Raw genomic sequence first — 16,404 nt, 5'->3', positions numbered from 1 at the left:
CCATGAAACTTACTCATCATAGCCATCACAAAGATTAGGTGCTAATATAATTCCAGCTGTGAGGATAACTATATTGGTAGAAGGAGTTGAATTTTGGGCACAGATGTTCTCAAACCTGAGGTTTTTTTTTTTTAAGATTTTTATTTAGTTATTTGACAGAGAAAGACAGCAAGAGAGGGAACACAAGCAGGGGGAGCGGGAGAGGGAGAAGCAGGCTTCCCGCCGAGCAGGGAGCCCGATGTGGGAATCGATCCCAGGATCATGACCTGAGCTGAAGGCAGATGCTTAGCCACTGAGCCACCCAGGTGCCCCATCAAACCTGAGTTTTTAACTCCTGCATATTCTGTCTCCAAAATATGATGCCTTATCCACTGCTACAAAGCCAACCTATGTCTTTTTTTATTCATTCACAGCTCCTCAAAGCTTTTCTGCATTTTCAAAATGTCATCTTTGCTCTTTGTTCTCATTATAACTAAAATAAAATAAATTACATAATATAATAATAGCAAGCAGATACTTATAGCATGTGAATGTTTTAATTTAAAATAGAGAAATATAGAGTTTATTTTTGTTTTAGAATTAGATTCATGGTTAACAATATTTTGGTGGGTTGATTTTCTAAAGCTATAAAATATATTGCATATTTGAAAGTATTTTCCCGCATGGTCTTTGAAATGGAAAATAATGTTATGTCTTACAAAGTAAATTATAATCTAAAAATGCATTGGGATCGAACACCTCTTTGATTTCTGTAAACTAAGGTTATTTTTATTACATACCAAGTCTTTTAGAGTTCGCCTTGAGGAGACAAATTGATCTTTCTTTATGATATTTTTTCTCAAAAACTCATTTATGATTTTACTCAGATGTCCCCTGGACTCCATCCTGGATCCACTCTGATTCCAATGAATAGCATTTCTCTGCCACATGGAGAAGAGGATTATGGGTATCAGTGTTTGGAGGGCAAAGATTGTACCAGCTTCTTCTGTTGCTTTGAAGACTGCAGAACAGGGTCATGGAGGGAAGGAAGGATACACATACGCATTGCTAAAATTGACTCCTATTCTCGAATATTTTTCCCAACAGCTTTTGCCCTGTTCAATCTGGTTTACTGGGTTGGCTATCTTTACTTATAAGTTCTATTTACCAGGCAAAAATCATAAGAAGTTTAACTGAATCCAATACAATCTATTGCACTTCAGTAATACGAAGTTTAAATTTAAAATGCAGAGAAACCAATGGTTAAAATGTAAAAATATTGTAACTGTTCTACGGATTCATAGGTAAATACAGTAGCGGCTTTCATGTTAATTACTTCACTGTATGTAAAAGGGATTAGTTGCAAAATTCCGTATAGTAAAATACTATTATATATTTTTACTTTAATCTTATTTATTTTACTTGTGTCCCATTAAGATTTTGAATTTGTAAGTTCCGTGATTCATATTTTAAAGATGGAATATTTTAATAACTTTAATAATATTTTATTTAAATATAATCTATCATTGTTTGTAATGGGAGCCTAATCTCATGCCTAATGTTTATGTAGTAATTTTTTGCCTGGAAAATATTGTTATTTGATTTTTTCCCTTACTTCTTATTTGTATGCCCTGTTTGGAATAGAGCTAGTGAAAACCATAAAGCCTTGATTTCCTGGCATCTATATCCAGATCTTTCACTCCCAAGAACAAACTAAATTAGAAGAAAAGGCCAATTTTTACCTTATTAGAAGGACAATTTTTATCTGTATTTTAATCAAGTCCATTTCCTGACACAATATTAAATAGAACTGTAGTTACTTTAGTTTTGGTGATTTACAAACTAGGATGGAAACCGCCAAAGTAATTTCTTTTAAATACAGGTGAAAAAAAGTTACATTTAACCATTTTATTCTCTGCCTCGCAGCATTTATGAAGTATGAAGTTAACACTGAAATGTTTAGATCTACCAACACTGAAATTAAATACAGAAAGAACTGATTTTTTTCTTTATGCTCTACAAAAGTGTTAACGTTCCCTAAATGGACGAAAAACATTGAAGAACAGTGCTTGTATTCACTCGTTGTGGGAAAAGAATTATTATCTAGCAAATTGAGTAATGGTTCATATTGAAGATATGGTCTTAAATATATACTATTAATAACTGCCAGACTAAAAACATCCTAGAAATATAGTTTTAGGTGCGTATCGCATATTATCTTTGCCAGCTTCTATGTTTGGACACTGTCAGTTTTATATCTTTGTTGTAAATTGTTATGATGTTCTCTTTTTTAAAAAATGAGAGCAGGCTCAAAGTTCATGTTAAAAGTGGAGTTCTATTAGAGGCACCTCGAAGGAACACGAGTGTTGGAGCTCTGTAGATTCTTAAAGATAGGAGCAGAGAAAACCACACTACAGTGTAGGGCATGTTGGTTGATAGTTTCCCAAATGCCTCTCTCATTACGAGAAGAGTTAAATTTAGGCTTTGGTCATTACATTCCTGTAAATAGTTTGGCATATCCGTCGATTATAAGGACTTCACCATGCATTCACCACTACCTAATTTTTTGGGAAATTACCAAAGTGATTTTGGAGATAAGCTTTAAAAATTGTTTTCATTGCCAAGAGCAAGCATGAGGATCAGGAGTTTTGTGATCAAAGCTTATCCTAGGGCATGTGGAGGGAGCTAGGGCCTCTGCATTTGATACTAGTTTTTGATGCAGTAATTCTGCCCACATGGTTAGAGAATACATGAATGAGGTTCTGGCATGGTTATGCTTATCTTTATAGAATATATAGTTGTTTTTTAATCTGAATACATTTCATTGTGCATTCCTCAACTAAATCAGAGTTTTTTTTCCTTTGATTATAAACCTCTGAAACAATGTAAGCATGACTTGAGTGATAATGCCCAATATCCACCGACACTACTTTTTTCGAATGGAGAGCCAAATTAAACTTTGGCCATGTATATATTCACTTACAAATAACTCACGCATTCATCTTTATAGCTGAGTATTGATGGATATTTTTAATGTGAATATTCACTTATGGATAAATGGAAAATGAAGTATCCATGAAGGATAAAACACTTTACTAAAATGTATTATGGCTATTTCTATGTTCTAAGCTGTAACCTGTTCATTTTCATGAAGGCAATTTGAATTCTGGGATTCTTCAACTTTATCTGAGCATGGCTGTATTTTAAAATACTTTAAAATGCTTAATATAAATAGCTTTGATTTTCTCATTGGTGTTCCATTAACTTGGCTTTAAATGTTAGCAATATTAACAAGTGGAAATAAAACTAATAAAAATATGAAAGATGCTTTACTATACACATTCATTGTATAAATCATTGAAACAAGCACTTTGTTTTCAAAGCAAGTGGAATTTTGAGCAGCTTTATTTAAACATGTAGATCAGAAAGAGAAGGGTACAAATCTTGGTATTTCTAATAATGAGAATAAAAAAGTGAAGTTGCAACTGGACTCTGTTTATAAGAAATCAAATCGAACTTATTTTTAAAGCAAATGCAGTCTAATTCCTGTCCCTTTCTTCTTTCAAGAAGTTTTATCATCTTGAGAAACAGGTTTCTAAAAAATCCTCCTTTCAGAGTTATATCTGAATTCATTGGACTACTGGAATTTGTGCTTCCTAGCTGCTTTAAGTGGTTGTAGCACTAATACAGACCAAAGAAGTGGATGTAGAGTATAGGAAGGCTAAATGGAGCAGAATCATTTGGGAAAATATTAATTCACATAGACCCATCCTTTAAATATGTGACCAGGATCTACAAGTTCTGAGAAGGGAAACTGTGACTGGCACAATCTTTTTCTCTTACATTTACAATTTCGTAATATTTTATTTATTCTTGAATTACATAGAAAACTTAGGCTCACTTGAAATTAATTCCTAAAATGCCAAGTAGTTTCTGAGGGGAAAAAAAGACAGACAGAAAGAAAGAAGGAAAGCAAGAGAAGAGAAAAGAAAAAAAAGACAGCTTCCCTGAGAATCTGGTAGGGAAAGGGCAAAATTCCTCAGTAAATCCAACTAAGTATAAAGTTTTAATGTAAATAGAAATCAGACAATTTATTGGATGTTTTTTTAAGTTAAAGACATAGATTTCATTAAGGACTTATTAAAACTGATTAACTATAGGGTAAAGCACAGTAAATGTGTGTAGTTATAAAATCACCAGCTTTCTCCTTTAGTGTTCCCATATCTGACATTAATACAGTGTCATAGAATATGCTGCAGTTTTGCTTAATAGCAAGGCCAAAGTTGAGGGCTGCATGCTTGTCAATGATCTAGCATCAAAAAGAATGATTGATAGTACTCTCAGATCAAGGGGCCCGTAACTGTAAAATGGGAAATTGTATTCCAAGTCAATATGTTGTGTTTTGTTTTGTTTTTAAAAGATTTTATGTATTTATTTGAGAGAGAGAGCAAACAAGAGAGAGCATGCACACAACCAGGGGGAGGGGTGAAGGGAGAGAGAGAAGCCGACTAGCCACTGAGTGGGGTCCCCGAAACGGGGCTTAATCCTAGGACTTCAGGTCAGGACCTGAGCTGAAGGCAGATGCTTAAGGCACCCCCCAAGTCAATATGTTGTAACCAAATGCATCTTGTACTTTGATTACGCAAAAGGGTGATTTAGATAGGATCATTTGCTCAAGTAAAATTTAAATTAATAACCAATAATTGAATAAGCACCTAATAAATGGATAAGTACATATATAAAACTATCAAACTTCTATGCCAGGGCCCATTTTCACTTGGAAAATTTCCTGTAGCAAGATACCACATTCTTGATCATTTCATTGATCTTACTTAGCACTGGAATTGAAGTGATTCAGTGGACATTTAGTGAGTTAGCATTTGTCCCACCAAAAACATTTTTGAAAATAATTTCTGACCAAGCTATTATTCTTTACATCATCAAATTTACTTAACTGCTCAATGTCTTGCCATATGAAGTACAGACATACTGGGTCTCATGTTTCCGTTGGTCATCATTGTTTCTCACTGTTATATGAAGCCCTTGACAAGTCACTGTAAAGTCACAGAAACCATTACTAAATCACTGTCAAAAACACTCCACATGGCGGTGCCTGGGTGGCATAGTGGGTTAAGCATCCTACTCTTGGCCTCAGCCCAGGTTCTGATCTTGGGGTCGTAGGATTGGGCCCTGCGTGGGGCTCCACGCTCAGCGTGGAGTCTGCTTGGAATTCTCTCTCTCTCTCTCTGCCCCCCATTCTCCTCTTTCTCTAAAAATGGGTAAATAAATCTTTTTTTTTTTAAGATTCCAAATGGAGTTTCCAAACTCTAGTAAATATAAGGTCAGTTCTGCCTTTTTTTGTCTTTGCATTTTGGAAGAGACATAACCTAATGCAAAATATTTATGCAGCACTTCCTATGCATAAGGTACAACAGGGGATACATAAAAATGAAATCTCAAGAAACATATAGTGAGAGGATTAGTTATGCAATTTAAGGAGGGAGGATAACTCTGGGAAAGTTTCCACAGATGGGAGCTTGAGAATTCAATATGTCACTAGGTGAGGTTAACTAGAGATCACACTTCCAGTTGAGTAAACAGCTTGACTAAAGAAACAGAAGCATGGGCACAAATAAAAGTTCCATTTTAATTGCAAGTTAAGACGCATATAGAGACAATTAAAGATGAGACAAACAAAGATAGGTTAGGCCCTATGGTAAAGAGGCAAAAATACAAACCACAGGGGGCTGGGTGATAGTCTAAATTCATGGAGAGTTCACAAAGATACTTAAGTAGAAAAGAATCATTGTTAATACTGCAGAACTTTCCTCTCGTTGGTGTGTGATGTTTGGAGTAAGAAAGGCCAAAGCCAGTTAGGAAGCAATTATAAAACAGGAGGTGAGGGAGGAAGAAGGTTAGTACTGCGGTGATACAAGTTCAGTGGAGGAAAGGGAAAGCTAGCCCCTGAATGAGAAAGGAAAATGGAGACGGAACGGTGATGAACAGGCAGCATTAACGGAGTGACATGGTGTGCGTGAGGAGAGCGGGGGTCCTGTAGCGAACAGTACGGACATGTGTGTAAATAGACACTAAAACACTACAAGGAAGTTATGGAGGCATTACAATCTTGTTTGCTGTTACTTTGAACATTTCAATCGAATGCTTATCTTTTTCCAATTGATATATGTTTTTCCCACATTAGGAATGAGGAAAAAGAAAAATCTCCTGAAGTACAAATCATAAGGCAGGTCTGTCCAGATTACTATTATTATTTAAATCTATTTCTCATTAAAAGGGCTTTCTTTCCAAATAATTTTCTCTTCTTTCTTTCTAACTGAGAAAGAAAAAATAATGTATTTGGACAAAGAAGGGAGGAAAACTGGCAGTAGGAAATAGGTTGCTGTGGGATGAGACAAATCCAAGAAGTTGATTTGTATTCTCAATTTCTGAAGTGTTTATCTCAAAATAAATAAATAAATTTTTATTGTTGGACCATGAAAAGTACCTGGACCATGAATAGTTTGAATCTGTGAATGGATAGGATAAGCCTGTGAAAACTGTAAGGCAGTTAAGCACAAAGGGCTAATTAACAGAATTTAAAGACATGACTGACCTAAATTATGGAAATAGTTTGGATCTCGATAAAACACTGTAATAACAGCTATTTGCACCCATTAAGTGTATCCGGTCACTTCATATAATAAAGTTTTATGGCTTGTGATTGTAATGGCTTCTGTTGTCTGCTTCTGCCTTATCATTTTGGGGAACATTTTGTGAGTGTGTGGCAAAGGTAACTCAACTTTTCAAAGTATTCTGTACTTTGACGATTCTAAGTGCAAAATAAAGTCAGTAACTTTGGAATGAGAAACAGTGTTACGTTCTCTTAAAATGTGTTTTTTTAAATAGTTTTCCTACAGATATGTCCCTTTATTGTTTTGGTAGTATATAATCATGACTTTAATGTTTAAATTAAGTTCCTGATCAATGTTGTTTTACATTTTTCCAATGAAAAACATAAACAAGGTTTTCTCTTTGATAGAGAGCTCTGAAAATGAACTATAAAAAGGTAGGTAAGGTAGTTCATCTTTATGCATGATTTTCACTACAAAGACTATGAATTTCTGGATTATTCTAACAACCTGGGATTTCATCCTAATATGAACTGTGAGATATTCTTCCCCAGGTGAGTCAATGAGAGCAATATATATTACATGGATTATACCCAGGCCATTCCAAATACTCCATGTCATGAAAGTGTCTTATTTCATTTGAGGAAATAGGGATGGAAAATTAAAAGCCAGAAAATCAGCAAAGAGGGTATTTTCTGCTTCACCCTTGAAGTTCTCTGTTCTCTGCCACCATGGCAGAGTACTTAAAAAAGAAAAGAGTTTATGAGTTTTCCTTCAGGTCCAGTGCTGTTTCCATAAAATACTGAAGAAGATGGAGGAGGATTTAATGTTTATTGAGCACCTGCCATTGTCTGGAACTTTAAGCATTCTATATTAATAATGTAGTATTCAGAGCAAAGAGCTCTCTTTAACAGATGGGAAAACCAAGGCTCAGTATGTTAGATTCATTCTCCAAGCTCATATGCCTGTAACCTGAAATTAAATTTAGAGACACTTATCTTTCAATTACATGGAACTACTCTAATGACAAAATGATTGTTCATATTCTAACACTAAGACAGATTTCCTTCACAAAAGAGAAGTTTAGACCTAAAGCATAATCTACTCAGTTCTGTTTAATGCACAAAAATATTCTATTATTTAGTAAGAGCATGATCTTTACCAGCTTATTTGTTATTTCCAATGTGGACTTCATTTTAGCTGAAATGTTTTAAATATGTACTAAAAGTGTTCTGAAAAATTCTCCTGCCATCCAATCAAATATAATACAGACTGTTGACTTTCTAGAAAAGGAATTGGCAAACTATGGCTACGGCAGTGGTGATTTGAACACAGCCACTCCGTTCATGTATGTATTGTCTATGGTTTCTTTTGCACGACAAGAGCACTGTTGAATAAGTGCAACAAAAATCAAGTGGCCCATAAAGCCGAAATATTTTTCTCTGGCACTTGAGAAAGTTTGCCAACTTATATTTTGGAATAACTTTACTTGTGACGTTTAAAAATGTACCACATTTTTAAAAATTCATTTTCTTATTTTTTTATTCTAATTTTTTAAAGGATTATTTATTTGAGAGAGAGAGACAGAGAGAGAGAGAGAGAGAGAAAACATGGGCTGGGGGAGGGGCAGAGGGAGAAGCAGACTCCCTGCTGAGCAGGGAGCCCTATGTGGGGCTCAAACCCAGGACCCCAGGATCATGACCTGAGCCGAAGGCAGACACTTAAACAACTGAGCCACCCAAGCCCCCCCTTTTTTATCTGAATTTAAAAGAAAAAGATCTTAGTTAAAAAGAGTTTTATGTGAAATAATGCACTTAATTGCTTTCCACTGTATTTTATAGTTTCAGCCCCTCTCAAATAGACATTAATTGAGGCTCTGTTTTCTTGTTTAGAATTTGTAAAAAAAAAATTATTGTAAATCTGTTTTATTAATGAAAATACATGCTTCTTCATAATTATTTCAATGTTATTTGAAGTAGATAAGTAGATTAATCTAGAGAGAAGATTGCTATTGCCACCAAAATTGACACAAGATGCTTTAAGTAAAAGAAAAGTTATAAATGCAAATATTAAAGTAATTTTAATATTTTCCCCCTTAGAAAACATGAAGTATGTTTTCTCATTAAAATTGTTTGTGTCAAAATAAAATCTTGCTTTTAATATTTTCACGGTATTAAAATCTAAGCAGCCCTTTCTGAATAATTTCACTGGAATAAATATTTAATTTACTGTGCACATTACTCATGTACTTTCCCTCTGCATTTCAGGATGTGCACTTTAATTATTAAAATTTACATTTCAAATAGTCACCAAAAGTATTTTGTTAAAAATTGTACGCTCTGAATAAAATAGGACGCTTCTTTCAGGTAATTCTGTATAAGAAGTAACTTAGTAATGACATCCTCAACATTTAGCATAAATCAAATTTCTGAATATTGATTCAAGTATACTACTAAAACTTTCTTATATTCAAACTAAGATTTAGATTTTTAATTATTTTTAGCTTCTAACCTTCAAATAATTGTGCTAACATTTCAATTCTTCATTCTGACTTGTCTTTTTAAAAGATTACACTCATAATAAAAATTTTGAAAGACCTCATTTTGCATTATTATAAATAATATTAGCATACTGTTTTACTAGACAAGTATCTTTATATTAATGATCTCAGCTGACCATTAGCAAAGTCTATGGGAAATGAGGGACCAATAGTAAGCACTCCATTTGGCAAACAAGAACTCTGTGAACCAGAGAGTGTGGGAGACCTGGTGAACATCCCACATCAAGCTCTTGCCTTTTTCTTATAAATTCTGTGTCTACAATGTAAACTCTGGATTTTAAGGTATGTTAAAAAAGAATTTGAACAATTTGTCCAGCAGGCATAATCCCTCCCATCTTCCCTAACTCTGTCTCCCTTTTTGTAAGAAAATGTATTTTCACCTCAGTGTTTTTGATGTGTTTTTCAGTCATGATCCCAGAAAGAGAATGATGGGATATTTGAATTGTGTAATTTGAGAAGGGTTTAATAAAAGGACACTTTATGAAAGTACAGATAAGAGTTAGAAAAGCCCCCAAGCATCTTCTAGAATCCTGAAACTAATTACAGAAGTAGTAGTGAGTGCTAAAGGACCAAGGGGAAGGGAATAGGCAGGAAGATAGAAGGAAAGAGCTGTAGGCAAAAGGACATTTGAGAGGTGCCTAGGTGGCTCAGTCCGTTAAACGGCTGCCTTCGGCTCAGGTCATGATCCCAAGGTCCTGGGATTGAGTCCCGCGTTGGGCTCCCTGCTCAGCAGAGAGCCAGCTCTCCCTCTCCTTCTGCCTGCCACTCTGCCTATCTGTGCTCTCTCTCTCTGTGTCACATAAATAAATAAAATCTTTTTTTTTAAAAAGGACATTTGACAGGCACTGTGACCTTTAACTGAAGGACACTGGCATCTCATGGCAACTCTGCTGGAGGGAACCTGTAGAATAAATATCTCACTGACATCTCTTCCCTTCTTCCTTTGATTTTCTGCTAGTGCTCATCATTGGCAAACCCTACTGAAAGCCAGAGGTCAAGGGGGACTTTAATCTAATCCTTACAGTCAGTTTTCTGGGACACAGAGGAGAGAGCGGAAGGCTAGAAGAATTTGGAGGGGAAATGGAACATACTCAGAATAATGTTTGAGGACAATACTGGGAGATTCAGAAATGATTACAATTAATATACCTTAAGGTCATATATTTATTTTCTCTCTACCTGGAAAATAAGAGTTAGAACCACCCCAGGCAATACTGAGTTCCTTGCTTCCCACTACAGGGTCAATAGCCATGACTGGGCCAAGATGCCTTGGCAAGCTTAACTCAGGCATCAAGGAAGAATCTCCATCTCTCCAACTCCATTTTCCCTGATATTGGCAGGTAAAATTTTGGCACATTGGTGCAATAAATTTCTAAGTATATATTTGCTCTAAGAGCCAAGGACTACTTTGCTAGATTTTTTTTTAAAGTGACATTTGTTGCCAAAGTTCTGGTTAATATTAGTGATTTTCTTTTCTTTCTTTCTTTCTTTTTTTTTGTCTCCATGGTAAATTTTTTTTTGTTTTCCTGACACTTTGAATGGAGGAAGAGAAGCTGGGCCAAGAAAGGCAAGATCTGAATCTTCCTAGTGCTTCCTTTCTTGCTAAGATTACAATGACTATGACATACTTTCTGAGTTTGATAATTCTTATAAAGCATAATAAAATAGTATACACTGAGCTTTTACAATGTACCCAGAATTATTTACAAAAATTCAATCATGAATGAGGGTGCGACTTTAAAATGTATCAGTAGTATTGGCTGGCCCCACAATTGAACAGTTATGATTCAACATGAACACACCATAGTTCAATTCTAATTTAACCACCTTCGACAAATAATTAATGCAGGAAATTGCGGGTGACATGTTGAATAACTATGATGGGACTAAGAACCATGTTTTTCTAAGAACTTGTAGGACAGAATGGCTTCTGAGAATGAAAAAGGAGTGGGCAATAACAAATAATATGACAATAAGAAAAGTAATTATAGCCAGCACATAATACTCACTTGATATTGTCCTAAGAGCTTTATTCATATTAACCAGCCTAATCCTTATACTAGCCTAAGAAGTAGATAGTATTATTATCCCCAGTTTACATAAACAGAAGCTGAGGCACAGAGTGGTTGAGATACTTGCCCAAGGACGCAGAGAAAATGAGTGGTACAGCTGGAATTAAACCCAGGCATGCCAGCCTGGAGCCTGTGCTCTATATCACACTACAAAACTGCCTCCGTAAGCATCTAAGCTCCACATACCCAGTCTAAGCCCTAAAGTATTAATATAAATGTATTTCTTTTGTGGTCACTGACATTGAAGGATAGAATTAGCAGGACATGCATGTCCAGAATGGTATTAAAAGCAGAAGATTTCATTAAGGGTCTAACAATCTGGAGAAACAAGATTATTTGTATAGGTCTATATAACTGGAGAGTCAAAGGCCACAGGTTAATTGTTCTAACATAAAACTACAAGGATGCAGGGGTAGATAAAAAGGACAATCTCTAAATGATATCTACAGATTTAATGTTTTAAATTATTTTATTAATTAAAATTACTTCTATAATGATCCAGCAATACTATCCATATCCAAAAGAATTAAAACAGGATCTTTGTACACCCATGTGCATTGTAGCATTATTCACAATAGCTAAAAGTTGGAAGCAACCCAATGGCCAACGACAGATGAATGGATGAAGAAAATGTAGTATATGCATACAATGGAATCTGATTCAGCTTTTAAAAAGAAATAAATTATGTGACATGCTACAACATGGATGAAACTTGAAGACAATATGCTAAGTGAAATAAGCCAGTCACCAGAAGATAAATACTGTAGATTCCATTAATATGAGTTATCTGAGGTGGTCAAACTCACAGAAACAAAAAATTGAATGGTAGTTGCTGTGGGATGGTGGAAATGGGGAATTGTTTAATAGGCATAGAGTTTCAGTTTTGCAAGCTGAAAAAGTTCTAGAGATCTATTGCAAAATAATGTAAATATAATTAGCACATCTGAACTGTACACTTAAAAATGGTTAAACTGATAAATTTTATATTCTGTGTTTTTCACCGTAATTAAATATGTGTCTGTTAGTAGATAGGTAGATGATAGATTGATAGATGATGGATAGATAGATAGATAGATGATAGATAAATTACCTCTAAAATCTTCTTTGCAGAGTGGATATAAGTGGGTGGCATCTAGAACAGTCATTATATTTAGGAAAATTACAACCCTTGTTGTGTAATAAAAAACAAAAACAAAAAACAAAACGGCTTTGAAATTATGTAGAATTAGAACCAAATCCTAGCCCTCCCTTATTTTTGTGTGACCATAGACAAATTTCTTAAACTTGTAAGCCTTACTGTTTTGTTTTAATTGATTTAGTAAAGATAACTTTTATAGAAACTTTTGGCATCTTTCAGATGATCCAAAATTATTAATATCTGCTCTGATGATTATGTAAGGGGAAAGAGTTATGAAAAAGAGATTTCTTGAAATGATGACGTTCTGATCCAGGGTGGTAATAGGAAGATGCATTGTACAGCAGTTGAGAATGTTAGATGCCCAGTTTGTAGCCCATCTCTGTTCGTTACTGACTATATGACACTAGGGAAACTACTTCACCCCACCAACCACCCTCATCTCAACTGTAAAACAAGGATGACAATAAACGCAATGACTCCATAGGATGTGCAGTAGACAATGTGAAGTGAGTGCCAAAGAAGATTATTCACAGCTCCTTTCTTCCCCCAGCTTTGCTCTTCTATAGAGGCAAACGAAGCAAATAAATATTTGTCTCCTCATACTTTTTTTTTATAATTTAAAGGTGACCACGTGATCCAGTCCCCATTAATTAGATGTAAGAAAGTCCCTGAGTCTCCTTCCAGCAAACTTTTCTTTTTCTTGTTAAGAATTATATGAGGCTGGTGGGTACATTCAGTCCTTAGATTTGTCAGCTTTTGGCCTTTCCCTTTTTCCTCCCTCAAATTTAGACACAAGACCTGGAGGTGTAAAAGTTGATGTATAGAAAGAACAGAGATCATACCCCTGCTGAGTTGCTAAATAAGCCTTAGACTGCTTATCCCAGGATTTCTTGTCTTTATGAGTTAAAAAATAGGCCTCTATTTTTAAAGACACTGTACAGGCATATTGCAAGCATTAAAAGAAGCAAGAAAAGGAAAGCACTTACTTGCCTGCAGCAAGTTATTATTGACAGACATGGGTGCCAAGTTGCATATGCATCTCATGACCCTTCTATTTCATATTCTATGATGCAGAATATATGGTAGAAGAAGAATGCATTAGTATCAATCTCCAAGTAAGCCATAATTCAATATTTTTATCACTTCCTTAACTTTTGCCAATAAATACATAATTGTAAGAGGCCAAATATATTAGGAGTTTCCTCAGGTTTTTCACAGGGCTGTTGTTCCAATATATCCTGACTGATTAGTTGAACAGTAAGGAAGGTAGACATTCAAGAATGCATGTGAATAAATTGTGAGAACTTTCAAAGGGTTTGCAAAAAATCATTTTTGGTAAGGATTTCACAGTTGCATAAAAAAAAGGATGTGAATCTGGTTTGGACCATTTTAATGAGCTTAAAATATCTTGGGGGGAGTAGAGTGTGTTTACCATATGCTGAAGCCTTAGTTCATTGATTAGTTTATTGAGCCATGCTGACTTCCTAGTATAAAGCTGATTTATTTTGTGATTCATCATAGGAAAGCTAATAAGTTGAAATGCTTCTTTGACTATTCTGAAAAATGTGTTTCCTAATGGTCTTTAAATGGTGTGGTTTTCAACCATGACCTGCTTTCCTTAAAACTATCAAGATGAAAATTAAAATAACATTTAAACTAAGATGAAATATGCAATGAAGTAATGATGTGGCTGGCTCTTCGCAAGTACTATATAAAGCAAATTATACTTCCAGAGTTCCATTATTTACTGTATCAGTTGCACGGTAGATTGTGTTTTTTCAGAAATGGTTGCAACCACATTGCCGAATGTACATGTTCTTTTTACAATGTGATTTTGACCTTCCTCCAGTTAAGAGGTAAGACTTATGTTATTTCTTTATAATCTGGAAAGGCTTGTAATTCTAGTGGAAGTAATGATGCAAACATTCCAATGTTAGATCATAAAAAATAATACAACTTTTACCTAGTTCTCTTGGGGTACTCGGTCCTACAAACTACCTAGTATACTGTGAGGAGGCCCAAAATAGCCTACACAGAGAAATCACGTGGAGAGATAGTATGTAGGTGTTCTTAGCCTTTAGGCCAACTAAGGTCCCAGCTGACAGTATCAAACTACTCAACAAGTGAGTGAAGACGTCCGGGATTAATTGCAGTCCTCAGGTACTGAATTGGCTCTACCTATTTAATCTTCTTCCCTGAGGCCCCAGACATAATGGAATCAGGACAAATCATCCCCATTGTGCCATATCTGAATTCTTAATCTATAAAAACTAAGAGCATATCAACAGGAGTGTTTCATGCAGTACGTTTTGAGGTATTTTAGGCAGTAACAGTAACTACTGCAACTTTTCTTCTTTAGAAATGAAGGAGCTGTGAGTGATGGAACCTAGGATTCTTTAGTGATAGTAATGTTATAACCTATATATTCATTCTATATCATCTCTCCAATTCTGAATAAATGTGAGCCTCATGAATGCAGGGATATATATGTATTTCTTAATTTAAATGCCTCCTAGGCCAGGTGGGTTGTTTAAATATACAATTTCTGAAGCAGCCTACCCAAGACTGGTATGAGTAGATAGAGTAGCAAACTGAAAAGCATATATACTAAGTAAGGCACTTAAATTAATATTTGTTTCAATATTCTGGGAAAACCCATACATACTACATACTACATACCTGTTGTTCCTACTTTCGTGATTTATTTGTCTCTAGTTCCACTGTGAGCTCGTAAACACAATCTTCATTATCCCCTGAACTCCTAAATTGGCTCAAAATTCTGATGTTTCTCCTTCCACCCTTATTCATTGCAATCTAATCTCCACACACTTTGAAGTTTGTTAATATAAATTCATTCAGTTACTCATTTACTAGAAAGTCATGTTAACATTTGGCCTTGCCAACAACTACAAGATTGTCTAGTGTCACTTCAAAGCCCCTGGAGTGCTAATAACTAAGAACTTTGTTATAATTTATTATTTTTGCTTAAATTATTCTTTCCCCTATAGTTTGCTTTGTTGTCCCTTTCTTGTATTTTATATCTAAGCTTAATCGTAATCTAATGGAGGCATCCTCTGATAACTCTATAAATGTGGGACCCTACAATTATTCTCTGTTCTCCATATCTGACTGATCTGAGTCCCATTTATTCACTTTGAAGCACTTATTATAAACGGTAACTTTTATAAATATTTACACAAATATTGATCTATTGGTTAATTGATTGTCTATTTTCTATGTTGTAAACTTCAGAAAGTCAGGGTCCAAAATAGCTGCCACATAAGAGGAAATTAATAACTATTATTTGAAAAAAGTATTGAAATAACGGTTCAAAGACAGAAAAGCTATAATTATACCCTGATTATAAGACAACAAATGTGTGAAAAATTTCCTTTAAAAAGTATGGAACAAGATATAGTCTATCGAGCAAATGGACGGTATTTAATGTATCATTATCAATGAGAAAAAAAGAAAATGGATTGAATAAAAATTCAATCAAATAATATAACAAATGCAAGAAAAATCAAAAAAGAGGAAAATGACAAAGACAGAAAATTGTAAACTGATAAACATGACGTGAACTGAATAGATTAACACAGGCAAGCAATTGAAAAGTAAAGAAGAAAAAACACTGATAAAACAAGTGAGAATAAAAAGATAATTCATGTAAACAATGTTGGAAATGTAAGCAAGATAAAACATCAGTTAAAGAAAGACTTGAAGCATCTTAAAGTACTTTGTACAATTACACAATAGTAACAAGTCAACAAGAACTACCCAAGATTGAAATGGAAGTATTAGCTACCGCAATAACACTGTGAATCAAGAAGGAAAGGCACTGGAGCCAGAGAAATGTAACAAAGAATTATTTTACATTTCAAGGAATAGACCAGAAATAAGTTTTTTAAATTTCTCAATTTGACTTTTCCACAAAACTTATTCAAAATCTGGAAAAAAGGAGGAACGAAGAAAACTATAGGCCTGTTGCATAGGTGTCAGTAATACATTTCATATGATATTCCAGCA

General features: G+C 34.7%; 1 protein-coding gene across 2 annotated transcripts in view; it reads left to right on the top strand.

Annotated features, from left to right (window-relative positions):
* Window positions 1-6,800, top strand: part of GABRG1 (gamma-aminobutyric acid type A receptor subunit gamma1) — an 85,989-nt gene extending 79,189 nt beyond the window's left edge. The window contains exon 9 of one of the 2 annotated variants that reach the window (XM_027600581.2): window positions 867-6,800. In XM_027600581.2, coding sequence (XP_027456382.1) covers window positions 867-1,136 — 270 coding nt within the window. In that variant the 3' untranslated portion in view covers window positions 1,137-6,800. The remainder of the gene's footprint in view (window positions 1-866) is intronic. The other variant, XM_027600580.2, reaches the window with a different exon arrangement.
* Window positions 6,801-16,404: the final 9,604 nt, after the last annotated feature.

This window comes from Zalophus californianus, chromosome 2, assembly GCF_009762305.2.
Source record: "Zalophus californianus isolate mZalCal1 chromosome 2, mZalCal1.pri.v2, whole genome shotgun sequence".
In the NCBI taxonomy this organism is placed as follows: Eukaryota; Metazoa; Chordata; class Mammalia; order Carnivora; family Otariidae; genus Zalophus; species Zalophus californianus.
This window is presented reverse-complemented; position numbering and strand designations above follow the sequence as displayed.